This window comes from Ambystoma mexicanum, chromosome 9, assembly GCF_040938575.1.
Source record: "Ambystoma mexicanum isolate Mex_15411 chromosome 9, UKY_AmexF1_1, whole genome shotgun sequence".
Taxonomy (NCBI): Eukaryota; Metazoa; Chordata; class Amphibia; order Caudata; family Ambystomatidae; genus Ambystoma; species Ambystoma mexicanum.
Genome location: NC_090931.1, coordinates 1,181,147,581 through 1,181,168,601, shown reverse-complemented (window position 1 = coordinate 1,181,168,601; position 21,021 = coordinate 1,181,147,581). Strand labels below are relative to the sequence as shown.

At 44.8% G+C, this 21,021-nt stretch overlaps 1 protein-coding gene across 3 annotated transcripts in view; it reads right to left on the bottom strand.

The window, feature by feature from the left end:
• Positions 1-21,021, bottom strand: part of LRP1B (LDL receptor related protein 1B) — a 4,835,697-nt gene that overhangs the window by 727,974 nt on the left and 4,086,702 nt on the right. For all 3 annotated transcript variants that reach the window (XM_069616528.1, XM_069616527.1, XM_069616526.1), the window contains exons 58-59: positions 19,098-19,220; positions 16,325-16,506 (exon numbers count right to left, since the gene is read on the bottom strand). In XM_069616528.1, coding sequence (XP_069472629.1) covers positions 16,325-16,506; positions 19,098-19,220 — 305 coding nt within the window. The remainder of the gene's footprint in view (positions 1-16,324; positions 16,507-19,097; positions 19,221-21,021) is intronic.

Sequence of the window (21,021 nt, the reverse complement as noted above, 5' to 3'; positions counted from 1 at the left end):
AAGTATTTAATATACCCAGGAGCACCAGCTAAGTACATCCACCAGGGCAAACACCATATTGATGATCACCCAAAAGGTGATGAGATTTAAAGTGGGCTTGTAATTGTGTATTCGTCACACAATGTACACACTTCAAAAGAAAGGGGCATTAGTGATGGCCTCTAACCAGCACAATGTTCTGGGTCAAGATCTGATTTATTTAGTTCATTGGATCACCCATACTTTTTTAAGTATGGCAGGTTATAAACAGTCTCTGAAGGAAGACTCAATAAATGTGGTGATCAGGGTTCTCAAAGTGCCAGCACACTCTATTTACAGTTGAGGGACATGGAGCATTACATCAATCCATAAGTTTAACTGAAGTTAACTCTCATTTAGTCTCTATAACATTGATAGGGAGGACATTAAACAGTTGTTCAGTGACATAGCTCTGAGCAGTATAAACAGAATCACTTGAATGCCCTATTGACAATGGGCCTCATTACACGGTAGGAGGTAACCATTCCGCTATTAGTGGCATGGCTACTCCCTTACCGCATACTGGGTCTGGGTAGGCGGTATGGGGACCCTGGAGGACCTGGTAAATCCCCATGCCAAATACCATTCCCCATTCCCATTCGAGCCCCCATAGGGCTCAATGGGAATGGGGAAGGAGCTAATAACGGTACCGCAATTTGCGGTACCGTTATTAGCTCTGAAGTCCCTTAGCGGGTCCCGTCCTTAACAACTGGTCAGACCAGGCGATAAGGACGGGATCCGCTGAGGGCCCTCGTAGTAGGGCGCGGAGGGATTACCGGCACCGGTGACCTTACCGGTGCCGGTAATCCCTTAGCACCTACCGTGTAATGAGGGCCAATGTATTCAAAGTGTACATCTTTGAGGAGGCTAATGACACCTGAGTGCATTGGCTAATCCAGAGAATCGTTTCCCAACTACCAGACTGAATCTAATAAGAAACCATATGGAAGCCAAGTGTAAGGCATTGGTAGAGACGTTTAGACATGAATTGGTATTGTGCCCCAATCTAATGGATACAGTGAATGTTTGTTTGACCAAGCACTTTGAGATGTACATGCCTTTAACCAAAGAAAAAGTGTGGGTGATTATTTTGAGTGGTCAATATATTTCACTAATTATAGCAACAGTTAGGTTTTTATTGGTGATCGACATTTTATCAAACCCAATGCATAAAGAGATTAAGCTGTATTAAATAATGTGTTTTGTAAAAAAGATGCCATGGTCTGTTGGGAAATGTAACTTATTTACTGGATGTTTTTGTATAGCTATGGATTGATTAAAATTTGTATTTTTTCTGTATTTGTCTCAATTTGATTGCTGTTTTGTGTGTTGATTGGAAGGTTGAAATACCTCAGTTCCATATTCAGTGATGTCATCATTGTGGTCATAGGCTGCACAACAAGGGGCACGAAGTTAAGGTGGCTTAGTTGAATTTCAGGGGTTTTGTTGCGTTAAGTTCTCACCTTAATGTTGATCAGACAACTCACCTTAATGTCCATGCAACTAAATTGTTTTCCTTGTATGTCAAGGGTTTTGTTATTCCATGCAATGTTTTCTTTTTATTCCGCATATGGCCAGTGGCCACAGCCTACGGCCATGCCCATTGTCCATTTTAAAACACAAAAAGACCACTAGCCATGGCCTTTGGACTTGGCCAGTGGGCACAGCCTTCGACCGTGCCACTGTCCATTTTAGAACACTACCAGACCACTGGCCATGACCTTCGGCTATGGCCAGTGGACACAACCACTCTATATTTTATTTTTTTTCATTTCAATTTTAGTGGTTTTATAGTAGAGGTTTCAACATTCAGTTACAAACATTTTCCATAAAACATGGTTTGAAAAGTATTCAAACATTGCTCATAACACATGGTATCATTGTGAAGCATATAGTTTTCTCAATAACATTTCTAATATTGTCTGTTCTCAATTCCCCCCCACCCCCTTTCTCATATTGCCAAAGGGAAGGTTGGTATAATTCAACTTTTTCACATCAGAGTCTATAGATGAACCGTAACGATGAGCAGAGGCACACATTGATACATTTTGATTTTGCAGACATTGTCAACTGTCTTACAGAATGTCTATGACATTTTAACATGATGTGCACACATTCTTCTATGTAATGTATTTGGCTTGGAATTCTGACCATTCGTTTTCAATAGAGGTGCGGTCCCCATGAAGGGCTCCGGTCAGGTTGTCCATTCTATAAATATTTCAGGAGACTGCTATCCATTCCGTTTTGGTAGGGAGAGTAGCCCTTTTCCAAACCATAGTGAGACAAGCCCTTGCGGCCATCAGTATGCCTTGTATCATTTTGGGTACTTTAGTGATTGTCTCCTCTGTTTCGATAAGACCATATACAATCAACAACAGCTGTTTCACCCTTTCGTCATCATCTAACTCTTTGATCCAACTAAGCACTTCATCCCAATAATTCTGGACCGCCTTGCATTCCCACCACATATGCCAATAGTTGGCCTTTTTCCTACAGCCCCTCCAACAGTATGGGCTCACTCCCTGATACATTTTGACCAGCCTAAGTGGGTCATACTGCCATCTGTGTATTATTTTAATGGCATGTAATTGGTACTGGCAGGATATGGATTTGTTCGCTGTTGTCCTACATATTTGTAAGCGTGGCTTTCGTGAAATCTGTCAACCCATGTCTGCATCCCATTTGCTTTTCAGCGTAAGCGATGGTGTGATGTGGACCTCAATCAGTGTCAAGGATTCTCTCGAACGGGGTGAGGTCCCTCTGTAGTTGGCTTTTCCATATCACCTGTGTCATGACCCCCTTGAGTCTCAAGTATTGGAACACTGAAAGTGGGCCTATTCAGAGTGCTTCTTGAAGCTCTTGAATAGTAATAAAGGTGTTGTTCCTCATAATTGTCCTGCTATTTCTAATCCTGCCTCATACCAGGGTTGGTAGCTCCCTGGATCCGGGATCGCGGCTAGGATCCCTGGCACCTATAGATGTCCCAGGGGGAAGGGCCAGGTCGTGATTCCTTTCATTCCCTTGTTTGGTGTCCACACTGCCCATATCGTTCCATGGATGGGGTGAGTTCTGATACTGTTCCGCAGTTGGGGCCCTGGACCCAGAGCCATTCTCCTACGGTAAATGAGCGGAGATGGTAGTTGTCTAGGCCTATCCATTGTGGGTCTGACTGCTGTCTCAAGTGCGGAATCAGTACACGCTGTTGGGTGCCCTGTAATACATTTCTATGTCCGGGATGCCTACCCCTGCATTATCTTTTCCTAGTTGGAGTAAGGATCTGGGGACTCTGGGCTTTTTATATTGCCACAGGAAAGCTAGTAAGGATTTCCTGGTGGCAGTGAAGTATTCTCTTGGCATTGTAATGGGGAGCATTTGGAACAGGTAGAATATGTTGGGCAGTACTACCATTTTTATAGCATTTAGGCAGCCGATCCATGAGATAGTAAGTCTGGACTAGGGGTGTCACGGTATTAGTTTTATGACGGTACGATAACCTTCTTGCCAAATGACGGTATATCATGGTTATCGCGGTATAGAAGGTGGAGTTAAATACTCTTAACAAATATTTTCTAAAAGGTCATAAATTGACAGATTTAGCATCACAAACAAAACCAGGCACCCAGGGCCAGAATTGGGCTTTTCAACATACTTTCCACTGAAATGCCTTGCTTCCACCAAACACAAACACACGTGTGGAGAGGAGGAGGGGGGGAGCCCTGCTGCAACTGGCAAAGCAAACTGAATAGCTTTTCTTAAGTGGTCATTTAGGCTTTATGCTCCCCCACTGGCTACTGGTGAAGATGAACATGTTGCCATCCTGATAACCTGCATGCCACCGATCAATGAAGGCTGATGGTAGTATACACTTGTGCGCATATACACACACTGACACACACACACACACACACACACACACACACACACACACACACACACACAGATGCACTCTCTTTACGTTACAGCCTTTAGTTTACTTGCGGGCCAAAAGGTGTTCAGTAATCACGGACATGTTACCCTTTGGTATGGCAGCAGGGAATACCCACAGAGATGAGTGAATTTCGCAGTATGACTTATTATATGTAAATTCAATGATAGAACCAGGGAAATCCCCCATTGCCATATGTTTAGAGAACATTATCCATTATAAATATGTGGTTTATGGAATGGCATTAAAAACTGCTCCAACTGAAACTACTTGGCAGACGGCACATCCAACAGTGCAAGACCAAGACTGTGCAGCACTTGCTTACTGCAGCCTTTCCAAATCAGATTGAAAAGCACACTTTACGGTATGAACGGTATAACGGTATAAACAATGTGACAGTTATTATTGTTCAATTAAGTGGTTCACGGTATCTTTAAAGGTATACCGTTATACCGTTACATCCCTAGTCTGGACCACCTTTCGATATCTCTTTCAAGGGTAAGCAATAGTGGGGGGAAGTTAGCTTGGTACAGGGTTTCAAGTTCCCGGGTGACGTTGATACCTAGGTATCTGAGTGTGGTGAGGCTGACCTTCATCCCTAGGGGAGTGAATTGCTCCACTTCAGAGTCTTTACTTTTATCGATCGGGATGAAGGTTGACTTCCCTGTGTTAATTTGAGGCCAGCTAGTTCACCATTCTCTTCAATTATACATATTGCTGCCGGAACTGAATTTAGGGGATCAGTTAGGTGTAAGAGAATGTCATCAGCATAGAGACCCAGTTTATATTCTCGTTCTCCTACCTTAATTCCTTTAACCCTATCATTGTGATTAGCCGGTCAAGTGGCACAGCGAGTAGAGCGCTCGCTTTGACATCGGTGCAGAATCTGCTAACGCGGGTTCGAATCCCGGCGGGGCCAAACTCAGCCTTTTATCCTTCCGAGGTCGATAATTGAGCACCACACACCGTGGGTAATAATAAGCAGCGCTCAGATACCTGAGGGTTCGTAGCGCTATATAACTGCCAAATTATTATTTATTATTTATTATTATTGTGTCTCAGTTTCTGTAGAAGTGGTTCAAGGGACAGTACAAACAATATTGCAGACAGTGGACAACCTTTCTTGTTCCCCTTTCTAGCAGAAACCACCTAGAGTAGCCACTGTCCACTGTCACAGATGTTTAGGGGATGTGTATAATGCCTTAATGGCACGCAGAGCTTTGGTCCCAACCCAATCCAGACAAGTACTCTTTCCAGGAAATCCCAGGCTACCCTGTCAAAGGCCTTCTTGGCTTTCTAAGGACAGAAGAGTTGGGTCACCTCAAATCCCTTGTGCTTCATGTATCAGATGGAGTGTCTTTCTCATCGTATCAGCCCCCTGTCTCCCCATTACAAAGTCAACCTGATCAGAATGTATTAGTTGTGGTACATGCGTTTCAAGCCGGGCTGCAATAATTTGTGCGTATATTTTAGCGTCAATATTGAGGAGAGAGATGGGCTGGTATGATCTGCAGTGTTTCGGGTCTCTGCGTTCCTTCGGGATGACTGCGAGAAGGGCCTGTGCAAATGATGGGGGTGCTTGGCCTGTTTTGAAGATGTGATTGAACAGAGTTACCAAGAAGGGCACGAGAAGTGTAGAGAACGTTTTATAAAAACCGGGCTTGAAGCCATCTTCCCCCAGGGGCCTTCCCTGTCTTTAAATGCTTAATGGCATCGATAACTTTCACTTCTGTGACTGGTGTTTCTAAGGATTCGGCCTCCATGTGTGTCAATGCGGGTAGCCCTGCATCTTTAAGGTATGTATCAATACTGCCTGATGGAGGGGGTGGGCTGCAAGTGTACAAGTCCTCGTAGAAAGAGGCAAATGCTTCTTGTATTCCCTCTGGGGAGGACTCTGTTGCATCTAGAAGGGTGCCATCTGTCCTCTCTATGGAGTCGACCCATCTTTCTGCTTTCTGCGCTCGGAGCCGGGCCACCAGGAGGGCATCTGCTTTATCACCTTTTTCATAATAATTTTGCTTTAAATATTGCAGGGTCTGGGCTACCATGCCAACAATTAATATTTTCAATTCTTCCCTGAGATTTAGCTTCAGCAATATATTTGGGTCTTTCATGTGGGGATGACTGTGCCAATTTCTCCGCCGTGTTCAGCATTTCCATAATATTCTTTTCCGACAAAGCACGTTCCCATTTTTTCCAAGCCCCTTCTTTAATGTGTGCACCTCTCCATGTAGCCTTGGCCGCCTCCCATACAGACAACTTCCCAACCTCATCTGTGTCATTAGTGATGAAAAATGGTTTATTCTCATTCTCGAAGTCTTCTCTGAAGACTGTGTCGGCCCATAGGGATTCACTGCATCTACATTAATTTTCCGGGGGGCGAGGTCATTCCAGCCTATGTGTACACAGACCATGTTGTGATCTGACCATGCAATAGGATGTATGTTTGCGGTTTGTAATATTCGTAGCAGGCCTTCAGAGAGGAAGATGTAGTTGATATGTGTAAGAGTGTCGTGAGGAATGGAATGAAAAGTGAAACCTCTGTCTAATGGGTGTAGGTGGTGCCAGCGATCATCGAGGCCATACAGGTTGAGGGTTGTTTTGAATATCAGCCTTCTCTTGTGACTGCGGTGGATTATGTGCGTCCATTTTAGTTTGCCTATCCAAAGAGCTATTCATCCATGTGTTGAAGTCACCCCCAAGAACTCTGTGCCCTTGTGCTATGTTAAAGGCTTTCTCTGCAGTTTTGTGGAGCAATCTTTTCTGCCCTTGTTTAGGTGCGTAGACAGTGGCAAGGGGGACAATCATGTCACAGATGTTTCCGACAACTACCACGGCTCTTCCCTCTGTGTCGGTCCAGGATTTAAGGGTCGTCATATGGGGGTCTTTGCGATTTAGGATCTCCACCCCCACCTTTTTTGAGATTCCGGAGCTGCAGAAAGAGTGACCTACATCACGGCATGGGATTGCTCACTCTTCTCCTCTTTGGTAACGTGTTTCTTGAAGAAACAAAATATCTATGTTGGATCGCCTGAATTCCCTGGCCACCATGGATCGTTTTGTGGGAGAGTTTAGGCCTTTTACATTAAGTGTGCATATATGTAACTTATCATTTCGGAGTGTGGGTGACATTGTGAGCATTGGGTCTATGCTTAGATGACAAATATGTCTGTTAGTGACTCTGCTGTGTTGTATAGCCATGTGATTGATTCCCTACCAGTGGGTTGAGTTATGATAAGCCCTGAGAGGGTCGATAATTGACCCATCTGGTTCCTGGCCCGCTCCTTCAAGGTTCTATTTCGTTTTCCCCTTCCTTTCAGCCCCTTCCATCCATGAACTCTGACTCGTTCCCTCGTCCCTCTCTCCCCCCGCTCATTCGGCGTCTTATCCGGATGGGTTAACATAACATCACCTAGTCACTCTCGGACCACCAGTGAAAACCACACAACAGGCGGTCCTACTTTTAATACAATCATATTAAAATTGAGCCCCCAACTTGTTGCTTGTATTGCAAAAGACCTACATCTAACATGAACTTTAACCCTGGCTTCAATTATCATGTTGGCACTTGTTCTGCATCGGGACCCCGTCAACACACCCCGAAGACAGCCTTTGCAGCCGGGTGAATGTCAAGTCTCTCATATCTCTCCCTTCCCCTTTCAAAAACCTATAATTTCACAAGGTTGCGCAATTTTTAGCCCAGCATCTGGTGATTAATTGTTGGGCACTGGTCTCCAGTGCCTAGCTAGCTATGATCTTACCCTAATCTCGCCATCACGTGCTTGGTGTTAAAGTAGATGAAGTGGCTTGGAGGAGAAATTAGTGTTCCAAATCCGGGGAAGCGTTCATCCTCCTGAACTTTCTGGATCCCTGCATCCTTTTTCGTCATGGTCCCTTGATGTGCCATTCTCTGTCTTCACCTCTCTGTTCACCTAAGGATGTTCCCCCTCCCTGGGTGCCCAGTAAATCCACTGTGCAGCTGGAGATGTCCCTCTCGGAGATAAGTTTTGTTGTTGATCCTTCTCATTTGAAGGTGAGTGAGAACGGGTAGCCCCAGCGATATCTTATGTCTTTGTCTTTGAGCGTTCTTGTGATCGGTAAGCACTTTCTTCTCATCGCCAATGTGAGGGAGGATAGATCTTGGTAAATGGAAATATTAAAATCTCCCAATGCCAGCTGTGGTGTGCATCTGGCTTTCTCTAGGATCCGAGCTCTATCCGCATAATTGTGAAATCGAGCTACTACTCGGGCCGCCTGGTTTGCCACCAGCTCTGTGAATGCGGTCGATTTTGGGTTCATCTACTGAGTCATCCTTAAAGAGTAGCTTCAGTAGGGCATGTAAGTTTTTTTTTTTTAAGTCAAATTCGGTTTCACCTATTTTTTATGGGATACCAAACACATGTATGTTGTTGCATCGTTCTCTATTTTCAAGATCATCAATCTTTAAGTAGATTTCTTCTACTTTGTTTTCGATCTCTGCAATTCGATGGTCCATTAGGGCCTCCAAGGTGTTCAGGGAGGTTTGGTTATGTTCAACGTATTCCAACTTCTCCTCCATCTTATCTATCCTGTGTGTGATTTTATCTATCTTGTTTCCGATGACGGCTCTCATGCTTCTCATTTCAGTGAGTAGGTGAGCAACGTCTGCCTTGGTTGTGGCCGCCTCAGATCCCGTTGTCGACATATTCATAACCCTGGGCAGCTGCAGAGGTTCATGAGGCGGTGAGAATTTGTATCTCACCAATTTGTTCTTGATGTCCATGGACCCCATTGTTGCAATGGACAGTCTCTGCTGTGCTCGACAGACACTAATGAGCTGTGAGAACCGTATAGTGGGAGGGAGCCTGTATGTTTCGAATTACCTCCCAGCGAACATAAACAGCAGGGTTAGGGTGAGGATGGTATTTCCCCTTGCAGTCAATTTTTTGCTTATGGCGATCTGTTACGGGGCACACTGTCTGGTCTTCACATGAAGTTGTCTGATCAATATGTAGGTGGTCACTTTTTAGCCAATGGGTGTACCGGATGGTTCCAGATTGATACCAGGATCAGGAGTTGTTAGTGTATATCCACGTTTGTTCACTGTGGGTATTCCGGGCGAGCGTGGACCATGTGTGACGGCATGTGAGGTATGCCGTGAAGGGGTCCCGCAGTCAGAAATCAGCCAGAGTAAGGGGAGTTTAGGAGATCTTAGGAAGGCACACGCCCTGTACCACAGGGGCCCAACCCTCAGTCGTACGTTTTAGCATCAAGATTTGAGATTCCTTCTGGATACGGATCTAGAGCGTTCAATAGATTAATGGTGGTGGAGTTCCCGGTAGTCTATGTCGCTGGGCGTGTTCTTGCAATCTGCGGGGTAAGTTGGATACCTCATAGGCCTTTACCGTGTTCTCCTCACTCGACTCACTGACCCCTGTCACAGGATCGCTGTGGGCGGTTGTGCTCCACGTGGTTCCAGAAATCATGAGGGGGAAATGTAGCAGTATTGGTTGTGGTGGTCCTGCAGCTGGATGTCAGGCCTATGAACTGATATTCATTGAGACCCAAACGTGATTAGATTCTTGGGAGGAAGTTGGTCGCTGATGGGGCCTGGGGTGCAGGGAGGAACTGGGGGGAAGAAGGATGCGTGCAGCGAAGCGTGTCCCTGCTATGTGACCATTGTGGCAGCCCTGCGTTAGTCATCAGTTTATGGTGGGCTGTGAAAGCTCCCAACCATATGCATAAGCAATGGCCAGGAGCTGTTACTCCAATGAGCAGTGGGGGCAGTTCCGCGTTGCGCAGCGGTCCTTGGCTCCTGCACTGGTGTCTCCAGGCTGTGTGCATAGGAAAGCCCGCTTATGAGGGAGCCGATGGCAGGGAGGCACTATGTTCCACTTTATTCAATAGTGGTCGCCTGGTGGATGGGAAGGGACAGGGGCACCGTTACCTGGACTCCGGTGGGTTGCTTCGGGGTCCCTTCGACGCCGACTCGCAGTTAGAGTAGTTTGATCTCAGTTCCGGGTACGCGTCCATCAGCTTTAGTGGATCCGTCTCATGACATGTTGTGGCGTAGGCGTGTTTCCCCTCCGATGGGCCTTGGCATTAGGGTGTGTTGATTCAGAATTCTCCTTGAAAAGGGCCCTTGGTACGGGAATGGAAGGTGGTGACGCTGCTTTGAACTGCAGTCCACCCTTATCAGGCCTTGGGAACTGCACAAAAATGCGCGTCGTGCTCACAGGCCTGTTGCACAGGTGAGCGTCAGGTTTTCCGATGCAGGTATCTCTGCAGGGGAAGCTCTGATTTTTGTTGGGATTTTCCCCAGGGGGTCATGACTCTCCGACAACAGAATATGGTGGTTGCCAGGTCAGGGGGGGTCTCGTGGTGGGGGCTCAATCCACTTCTCAGGACCCTTACGCGGAGCTCACACAAAGGAAGTTTGCATGTGTGCGCCCCCGGGTGGCCAGTCGACACTCTAAATTTTTTAGACACATGTAACCCATCATTCAAAGAAGTTCATCAATCCCCAACATTATTTCAACCTGTTTGGACAGTGGTATTGTTCTGTATAAAAGATTGAAGGATTTGAGAACTCACAGTGTTTTTAGGCAATGTCCAGTGAGATAAAATGATTTTCCGAGTATCACACACTTTGGTTAAGCAGCATGCCACAAGCCCCTTATTTTAAGGCTGGTCTCTTTGTGACTGATGTGATGCATCTCATGACCCCAACTAACTGTGTTTAAGCAGTACAGATCAGGTAAAGAAATTACTGGCTGCAGGAATAACTTATGTCCAGGTACTTTGGCCCCTAGCAAAAATCAAAAGCTTGCACCCATAAAAATACACAGTGTAAGTGAACATATATTTTAAAATAAAATATACAAATTTAGTTCAATTTACCTTCCCATTAAAGTGTGAAACACAAAATAGCACCTAATCTGAGAGAGAAAATGTTCCAATAAATAGGGTGGAAAAATATAAAAATTGCTCACATTTTAAAGCCAGCAATCTGTTGTGAAATATTCCCTGGAAAACAAATTCCCAATATGAAAGAAGTGCTTGAGGTCTTGTGGTTAAGTGTCTGCACTGGGGGCATGCAGACCTGAGAAAAATACAGGAAGACAAATACTTGAGCATGCTTGCCATCCTCAAAAAAGAAATAGGAGTTGTGTCCACCCTATGAAAAAAAAGTTATGCTGTCCTCCCACATGTGTCCTTTAATTGTGCCCTGAAAAGCAGCCACAATCAGTGAAAATTAACTCCACTACTGTCCAGTACTGCAAACTCTCTTGCTACATCGTGGGCAAAAACTCATGACTTACTTGCCCTCTCATCATTTCCCTTCCTCACCCCAATGCTGGCTTTAAACAATACACTGCTTTATAAAGTTAACTTGAACAACACACATATGTTAGGCAAAACATTTACAATTGTGACATTATTCCCCCCCATCTTGACTGGGAGACAACAAAACCAGAATACAATTCAGCAAAAGGCCAAAAAATGATCTCTGTTGCAAAACTTTGATTGAAGCCCTGACAGTGGCACAGTTTAAAACAAAAGAATGTGGATGTCGTGTGCTTTTTTAGTGTGTTATGAAATATTTAAAACTAAGAAAACACATGACTGTGATTGTCACCCATCCGTCCAGTGGCCCCTTCCTTACTTTGAAGCTAAGCAGGGTCAGTGCTGGTTACTGCATGGATTAAAGACCTGGATGGCTATCTTTTCACTGGCCACCAGAAGCTGAGGGAGAGGTGGAGAAGGGGAAGGAGCCCACAGTCACCTGGGAGGGTCAACCATTGAGGAAGCCAACCAATCCAGTGCCCGGTATGAGATGCCATGGGTATTTTAGAGCCGTTTTATGAGGATAGAGTGGTTGACCGTGTCAAATGTGGACAAGATGATAAGGGCAATGAGAACAGCAGGATAATTATTAACAGGTGTTCAGGAAAGCAGTTTCTGTGCCTCTGAATGCTCAGAATCCGTATTGATGGTCTTGTGGACAACCAAAAAGCTCAATGTATTGGGTCAGTTGGGGGAATACCAACTTCTCCAGGAGTTTCCCAAGTAAGGGTGTAGTAGAGATAGGGCGGCTTGTTGACCGGACACAAGGGGTCGGCAAAGGACTTTTTTTAGGAGTTTGTGCACAAGGGAGTGCTTAAGTGAGTAAGGGAAAGAGCCAGAGGTTAAAGAGTGGTTGCAGATGTCAGCGAGAGCTGGTACAAGGGAGGAGATATTGTCTTTAATGGTTGTGGAAGAACAGGGAGACACCTGTTTGGATGAGACCTTCATAGAGTGTACTTCTCTTGTGACCTCATATGTTGTGATAGGAGGGAAGGAGAGCAGAGTGGGTGGGATTTGGGGAGAGGCCAAGGGAGGCGAGAGGTCAGGGAGAGGAGTGGAGGAAGAGAGAGAGGTCAGAATATCCGGAGTTTCAGAGGTAAAGTGGGTGGCCAGTGCAGTACAGATGGCCTGAGAGGAAGAGGTGAGGTAGAGACTGCAGATGGATTGGATGGTTCCTTGCAGATTTTGAAGTGTTCAGCTGTGTTGTTAGTTAGTTCAGAGATGTGGTCCTGGATGTGGACCCTCTTTTTGGAGCAAATGGAGAGACACCATTGCCTTAGAAGCAGGCGACAGACAAGTTTGTCAGAGGATGAGCCTGAGGTCTGCCACTTCCATTCAGCAGCTCTACACTTGTGTTTCAGAGAGGCTAGATCGCAGTTGTACCAACTGTTACACTTGAAGACAGGTTTCAGGCAGATCCTCTTGACAGGGGCAATAGTGTCAAAAAAGAATATTAGTAATAGTGAGATGAAGATTGTTAAGGACCGATTCAGTGGGAGAGTCAATAGGGGGAAGGAGGTGGGATGAAGGTAGATTCAAACGCATCTACTGACACTCACTTTATTGGTCGGATGGCCACAAAGGAGGCTGACAGTGCTGGGGGAGGCTTGATCAAGGATCGGAGAGGTCCCAAGCGGGAAGAGATAAGGGAGTGGTCAGAACAGGAGAGGGGGTAGAGAGAGGGTTGGAGAATGGAAGATCAGAATGAATGAAGGAATCAAAAGTGTGTCCGGCAGAGTCGGTATTGCCAAAAGGGAGAATAGTGAGGGAGAGAGTAAGGGAGAGAGAGGTACAGAGATCACGGGAGAGTGTTTATACAGAGCCAGTGAAGTCGAGGTGGATGTTAAAGTCTCCATGGAGGAGGAATTTAGAGGTAGAAGTTAGGAGAAAGGAGATGTCGGCCCATTTTAATAGGACGAGAGAGACAGGGACAGGGGACCTTGAAATAGTGTCAAGGGTGAGAGAGCGAGTAGGTGAGACATCAAGCTTGCAGACAAGGCTTTCAAAGGAGGAGCAAGGCTCGGTGGGCAGGAGAGCGGTATGGATCCACTCAGGCAAGATCAGGGCTACTCCACAACCAGATCGGTTGGACCGAGGATTGGAGATGATAATTTTTCTCATGCATTAACTGTTCATTGTTTGGCCTCATCAATAACATGCTGCATTCAGTTTATATCCTTTAGGTTAGGAGATTTCATATGTTCATTCTTAACAGTTTGGATTGTGTTCCATCGTTATATGTGGCTGCAGAGCATGGCTAAAGGCAATCCTTGTGCTTGAAACCCAAAGACACGATTAGCAGCTAGCAAATACACCAAATGAATGTTAATTATGGATACAGCCATACTTTCTGGAACAAAAGGCATAAATAGCAAAAGTTCAATGGCTTTGAAAAAAACACCTGCAGGGGTGAAACATGTTTTGGTCTATGTATAGGGAGAAGCACAAGTAAATTAAATGATCCCATGTCTTAAAATCGCAGCAAAAATGGCTGTGTTTACAAAATATCACCGCAAAAATTCTGTGGTTTTGCCACCACAATCATTTAAAGGATGCAGGGGACACCCCTGCAACCCCTGGACCCATTATACCATTTAAGGGGAGCGGGGACAACCCGCAACCCCTGCTCCATTTTAATCGTATAATGGGGTACACCTTTACTGGGTCAAACCATGGCAATTTCTTCTACCGACAACATTTTTACCGCAATTTTATTACCTGATACCAATTCAATGTGTATTAAACACACACTTCCAATTCCAAATGAGATCTGGAGGTGTGCTATTCTTGGATTTCAAATGGGTGCACATTATTGAATGGGAATCCTTATAATTAGCTGCTGCCAAATGGTCAGTCTTGTTTCTCTAAGAAGACATCAGTCTCTATTTGCTCATGAAGGGCCTTCTTCACCTTCACACTTGCAACACCAACTGTATATATGGCTAGGGCAAGTCTTCATAGGTATGTTAAGTATCCATGCATCTTTTTCATCTTGATATTTGCTGTTTTGCATGTTTTCTTTTTCAATGTAGCTTTTTAGGCATTTTAAATGTCATTGGGCGCCATTACGAGTCCGGCGGTAGCCGTGACAGTAGAACGGCAGGCTGCCACCAGACTCGTGGGGGTTTACCGGCTCCGGACTTGCCAGAATTACCGGGGCATTACCAGTGGTCCGGTAATTCCGGAGCCAGCATTCTGTTACTCCCCATTCCCGTGGAGTTGCGTAGGACTCCACGGGAATGGGGGCAGTTGAAACACCGGCACCATGGGTAATTTTGCCAGTCTTTCCACGTCCGTCTGCAGCTGGTGGCGTTAAACCCACCAGGTCAGACCTGGCAAGTGTAACACCACACAGCCACAAACCTCGTAGTTAGATGTTCTGGAAAATCCAGACCAGCTAACTTGTAATGAGACCCATTATGACAAAATAAAATGTACTGCTTCTTACATTAGTCAAAATATAGATCTACTTAACAAACACATTTTCCTTTAAATTGTTATTTGCTTTGTTTTATTACAAAAATATGATCTTTCTAGGTTGTATTATACATTTATAGTGCAAGTTACTAAAAAGGAACACCTAATTGAATTTTTTTTCTACAGTAAAATTCATAACGCTTTACTGAGCCATTCTCCTACTTCAGGAAGCACAGAATATATGTTGCCACAACATTTCATATTGTCATGCAGCTATGAACAACAAATTGCAGTTCTTTTCAGATCTACCTTTTGGGCCACACATTATGTCTATGACATTGTAGAAACAAGAGTGCCGGATACAAGGGATTTGCTGTGGGATGCACAACGCAGCTCGGTTTATAGCAAAACCAGTTTTATTGCGATGATTATGGTTGATACAGAATGTTAAAGCATAATTGAATGACCATGAACAGTACATTTTTTATTGGAATGCGAGATGCACCTATCAACATTTTATACTGGCATTTTTCCTACAGACACAACAATAAAATGCTTTGTAATGCAAATGTATTAAATGAGTGCTCGGTGGTAATGTTTGATTGGCTTGGCGCGGTGCCCCGCACTATGCATATTAGGCTGCATTCAAGACTTTCAATAGGCAAAGCAGAAGCTTGAATATTGTGTAGTTTGGGACTGCGTTTTTCTTGTAGCGTTATCACATTGATTATTATTGATTATTTTAGTACAATGACGAACAAAGTGAATTCTCTTATAACCCGGCTGTGCTGTGAGCTCTAATGTCTTTAGGTCCTGCAAGAACTGCTGCAATAAAGAATTGAATTAAATATGTCTGACTGTGATCGATGGGTTAAAAGTGTGGCAGATTTTACCACAGCAGAAACACATTAAGCTGAAATGTTTGCAATGCAAAAATGTCGAATGCCCTTATCCCCTCTACCCAACACCCCTTTTCCCCTTAAAGTTATCCCAACATACCTGCACTTTCTTGCCTTCACTTCCCAACATTGGACTTCTCCCTTTGTCGGGCTTCTCCCTTCGTCGGGCTTCTCCGTGCGTCGGGCTTCTCCGTGCGTCGGGCTTCTCCGTGCCTCAGGCTACTCCCTGCGACGTGAGTTCAATCTCCCAATTATGAGTGGGAACTGATGCCGCAGGGTCCCTTTTCTTTTTCTTTTTTCTTTATTGTCCCCCGCTTTCCATGTAATGGCAGCAGGGGACACCGCCCCACAACCCCCAAAACCATAATGTCAAACAAGGGCAGTGTGGGACACCCCCGCAACCCCTGCTCCCCTTGCTCGAGATTATGGCATTTCGGAATTTTGGTACATGACAAATATGAATAAATTGTCTATTCAACCATTTATTTTCAACTTTTTCAGCACTTCGGTTCTCTATATATTGCTTGAATATTTATGCCCTGATTATGTCTAAAACTAATAGGTTTCACCTATACAAAGGTGTCCTAACAATTCTGCTGAGATGAAAGGTACCATAATGTGTCAGTGGTACTAGACAGAAAACCATCTGACGTTTTCATGTTTTCGATCTTGCTGACTGATGAGTCAAATCAAAGTTGGAAAATATAATGAAATGGAAAATGTAATATTACATACATACCCAGCTTGTGGATCCAAGGATAGATCTCTTGGGAATTTCAGCCATTTGCTCACAAGAATGGTGGAATATAAGCCATTGAATTTTGAAACTTCAATTACTCTCTTTTCTGTGTCTGACCAATACAGATTCTTTCCAATCCAGTCAAATGCAAGTGCATTGGGTACAGCTGTGTTATGTACCACCTAGATAAATCAAAACTCATTTATCAGACGCAGTGTACAGCATGGCAATTATTAAATTCATGCTAAATATTAACATCGGTTAAACATAATTGTCAATACACGCAAAGAGAGGAGTTGTCTAGGAATGCAGCATTTATTACATGGAAATGCCTGTATTCCTGGAAGGTCACTGGCTCGTCTCCCCCACACCCTGCTCCCACTATCCCCAATTTATCAGACAATGTGTGACAAGGAGGATTGAGGTGGGGTTGTAGAGGAATCTGATGAGGAAGAGTGCCCCACTTCCAAACTTCACTCTTCCTTGTCACAGCCCTCACCACCCCCACCTGACTCTTTCTCATCACAGTGCCCCACTATTCCCATCTCCCTCTTCCCCAACACAGTCAACCGCTACTACCTCACTTCACTCTTCCTTGTCACTAAACTGCCTCTCCAACTACCTCCAACTCACTCTGGGGAACAGTGAGGTGGGATAGCAGACCCTGTGACAAGAGTGAGGTGGGGTTACTTGGGGACTGTGATGAGGAAATGTGAGGTGGTGTTGATTCAGACTGTATATCACTTTTGATGTATGCATGTTCTGCTAAAGTGGGGGGTCCCCCATCTCCCTTAACCTCCACCATCTCCCCGTAACTTTAATATATAAATTGGGCTAGGGCACCTCTCCAACCCATACGTGCTCCGGGTCCACTCCTGCCCCTCAAGAGTTCCTATTGCTCGCAATTTGCCAGGTGTGGCCAGGCCTCTGTTGTCCAATCCTGCGCCTCCAGGCTGTGTGCCAAACTCCCCAGGGATAATTTGTGGCTGGTATCGGTGGTGGTCTCTCAGCCCTTGTACGTTAGTGGGTTGGGTCCACAGCAAGATCCCTCAGTGTGTCAGGCGCTGGATATCCCGGGTCATGGGTCAGTCCCCCCAGGTAGGCATCCCTCCTTGCCCCAAATTCGCCTCAGGGGTCTGTTGCACCTCCAGCCTGCCTGTATGGTGGTTTGCGTCATACCCTAGGCCCTGGAATCAAGAGTTCTTCCCTGAGACCAGGGCAACTCTCCTTTCTTGCACCTCACAGCAGGGCCTCCCAGTGTCTAGGTGACGTATGGCCGTATGTTGGTACTCCCTCCTCCAAAAAAGCCTATGGGGGTTCAGGGTGATGTGCTTCTTATGCCTGCTGCATTTATGTTCAGGTTGGTCTTTACGAGGCCCCGGGAACTCTCTGCAGCCTCAATGTCCCTGTGTGTCAGGCCCATTCTCTTCAGCGTGTCAGTAGCAGGGGCCGCTGTTCCCTTTCAGGGACAACACCAAAGATGCCTGGATCGGGTGGCTGGGGGTGGTCCCTCCTATACAGTCAGGCGTCGCTCCATGGTGTATTTGTTTGTGGTGCGGGTCTCCTGGGTGACGCAGGAACCGGGGTCCACCCCTCTGGGCTCCGCACTTGCTGCCACCTGGATGCTTGATGTCTGATTTTTGGTGCATCAGTTGCCGGCCTGTCCAGCTGCAGTGCGGGTGATCCTTCAATCTGCTGTGGCGATGTGGCCTGGTGACTCACCGGGAACCCGGGCCGGACACTTGTCGCTCTCGGGGTGGTAGCGGCTCCACCTCAAGTTTTCTGTCTGCCGAAAGGGCAGGATAGTCTGGTGTAGAGCCACCAGGGGCCATACCAGCCGTGATGTCTCTGCGAATTGATGGCCGCGGGCGGGGCAGTACTTTGTATTTCTCATCACTATCGGAGCACAATGATGTCTGACTCTTACAAAGTCGTTGCAGCAGGGTGTCAGGTGCCGCAGTTCACATTATCCCCTCTGTATACCAAGGCATGGGATGGAGCTCAGCTCTCAGTCAGCCACCTTGCCTGCATCCCCTGGTGGCCTCCCCATATTGTCCTTTAAATAGATGTGCCCTGCACTAACTTGATATGCTGGTCCAATTGAAATAGGGAACCGCAATTAAACATTACCTACTATTTTTAGGTTCCTACAGGCAGAGTCTCACCTCCTTGGGCTACCCACTTTTCTTTGTATCCCTTAATGTGTATCTCAGTGAATGTAATGTGGTTTGTGCTTCTTCTTGCACATGCATACATAGATATTTTCTCAAGACAACTTGTCCTACACAGCCATGTTCTGCAGAACTTCTTAACATGGTATGAGGCCATTTTGGTTGAGATGCGATCATTCTGGTTCAATTGTGAAACTACTCTTTTTCTCTAATTGCATGTAGCAAAATTTAAAAAAAGAAAAGGAAACCTATCTGGATGGCATACTTTCAAGTAACTCCTAGAATATATTTATAACACCCACAGTATCAATATATGAGACAGTGTGCATGAATATAATTTTAATGTACATCATACATTACCATTGTAAACTGCATTTAATCATGCATTTGAGGAATCTGAAAAGCCACCTCTATGGATGCTAGACTTTACAAATTCTATTGCAGGTCATACATTTCATAACTTGTAATATTGATGACTGACCTTCTCTAACATCAAATATAGATAACAAACTCCATGATCATTATCAATCCCAATTTGCATAGTCACCTGAATATTTTGATGCCATTATTCAGATATTGTGAAACTCTCTTTTTATTTGTACCTTTATATCACTTCCATTCAGAAGCATTCTGTTAATCCTGCTGCCATTTGGTCTACTGGAATCAATCCAATAGATGGAATCCTCTCGGTAGTCAAAGTCCATTGCAATTACATTGTTGAGGCCCTGAAAAGAGACCAACATGCCAAGATTTATTTGGTTCTTGGAACAAAGCTTCCAAAGCAACATGATGGATTTCTGCTAGTGAAAAGTAAGAAAACATTAGAGCACACAATGTTCTCCCTGTTCAGTATTCTTAAACATTTTCAAGTACTGCTAAACCCAAACTAATAAAAGGCTCAGCTAAAACTTGACACTAGAGATTCAGACCCTTATAAAGGGACAACAGCAAAACTTGCTGATAACAGAAATGGACAGTGTTATGCCAGTGAATAGCGTTCTGCACGTTGAGGTTGGGGTCTTTTCTAATACCGATGTGCATGGTCTATGTAAAAAAACCTCTCCAGTTCAGCAGTTATAGAGAAGGGTTTACAATACAAGCACATCACACATATTGTGCAATACGGCCCCAGCATTTGTCCTGCTCTTGACTCAAGTACAGTGTATGTATACAATCACACATTTTCTACATCCGTGCAGAGCTACATTGAGCGTTAAATTGCAGAGGTAAATTCCAAGTAAGAAAGTCGGATATGTTTTCTAATGATTTTTAAGAAATTACTCACTAATGCAATATTTTCCTTCATATGAACATACCCAAAAACAGTCTTTACTGTAAATGTTAAGAACCAAATGAATGCCTTTGACTAATGAAAATTATTAATAGCACAAGTACAATACATGATTGAATTAGGCAGTGCATATGCACAAAATTTCTAATACTTTAGACGTGTACGTGGTGGGTCGGAAGAAGCAGACCAAGAGAATGAGGACCTTCTGGACTCTCGCTAATACGTAATATAAAAATAATGCCTATCTCTCCTTATTGCTAAATGGAAAGTGCTACCTATCTTAAGGAACTAAAGGTGCTTCTCAGATGTTAGGAAGTTAAAAGTAAACATGTCATCCATCCAAACTAACTCTATCTGACCCTAAATCACTAAATATAACTAAAGTAAATAGGCCAAGAGAAAATCTCTTCTTCCCCTGGTCCTTTCTTCTTCATGGATAACCTTTTTATATACAGGTTTCTTTTTGGCTCATACAATTATTATCAGAATCTCCTTTTAATAGTCTTTTTCGGGTACTGCTTCTCGCTGCTCAAATTCCAGATTACTGTTCACTCTTCTCGCTGCACGGATTCCCATTCTCAGTTCATCTTCTGGTGCCTACCTTCCACAGACGCTGATTATTGGAGGTTTTTCAGGCTTCCTATTTTGGTAGTCTCTGCGCTGTTCCTCAGGCGTCCTGCACACCACTCTGCATGTGTGGTCATGCCACTATCAGGCAGTTCTTCCCTCATTTCCTTCTTGTACTGCTTCCTTTGCGGTTGCATACACAGGGCCTTTGGCATCTCCCATTGAGTTTCTCAGGCTCATCAGAAAATCGCGGGCTCCGCAACTTGACTTCACTACACCATCACAAGGCGTAATAATGCCACCGGGGGGTTTCCCCTGCACATATCACTCTACTTCTCTCCTTCTGCTCTGACTAAGCTCAGTTAAATACATGTCTCTCATTAATCAGACCTTTTCCTTTCTTTTTCCACATATGTTTATTTCTACATTCTTTTCAGCCAAACATAACATTGCCACACTACTCTTCATAGAAGATAGTCCCATATATTTGGCTATGGTAGTTGACTTAGGGAGTTCCTCACAGGAATGGGAGACCCTGTCCCCAAAGTCAGAGTCTCTCACAGGGAGGTCCCATTTGTAGGGTTTTGTGGAGTGGGCTCACCTCCCTAGCTCACACTCACAGGGGAGAGTACCACCCTTGGGAAAAAGGAGCACATACCTGTGATTCA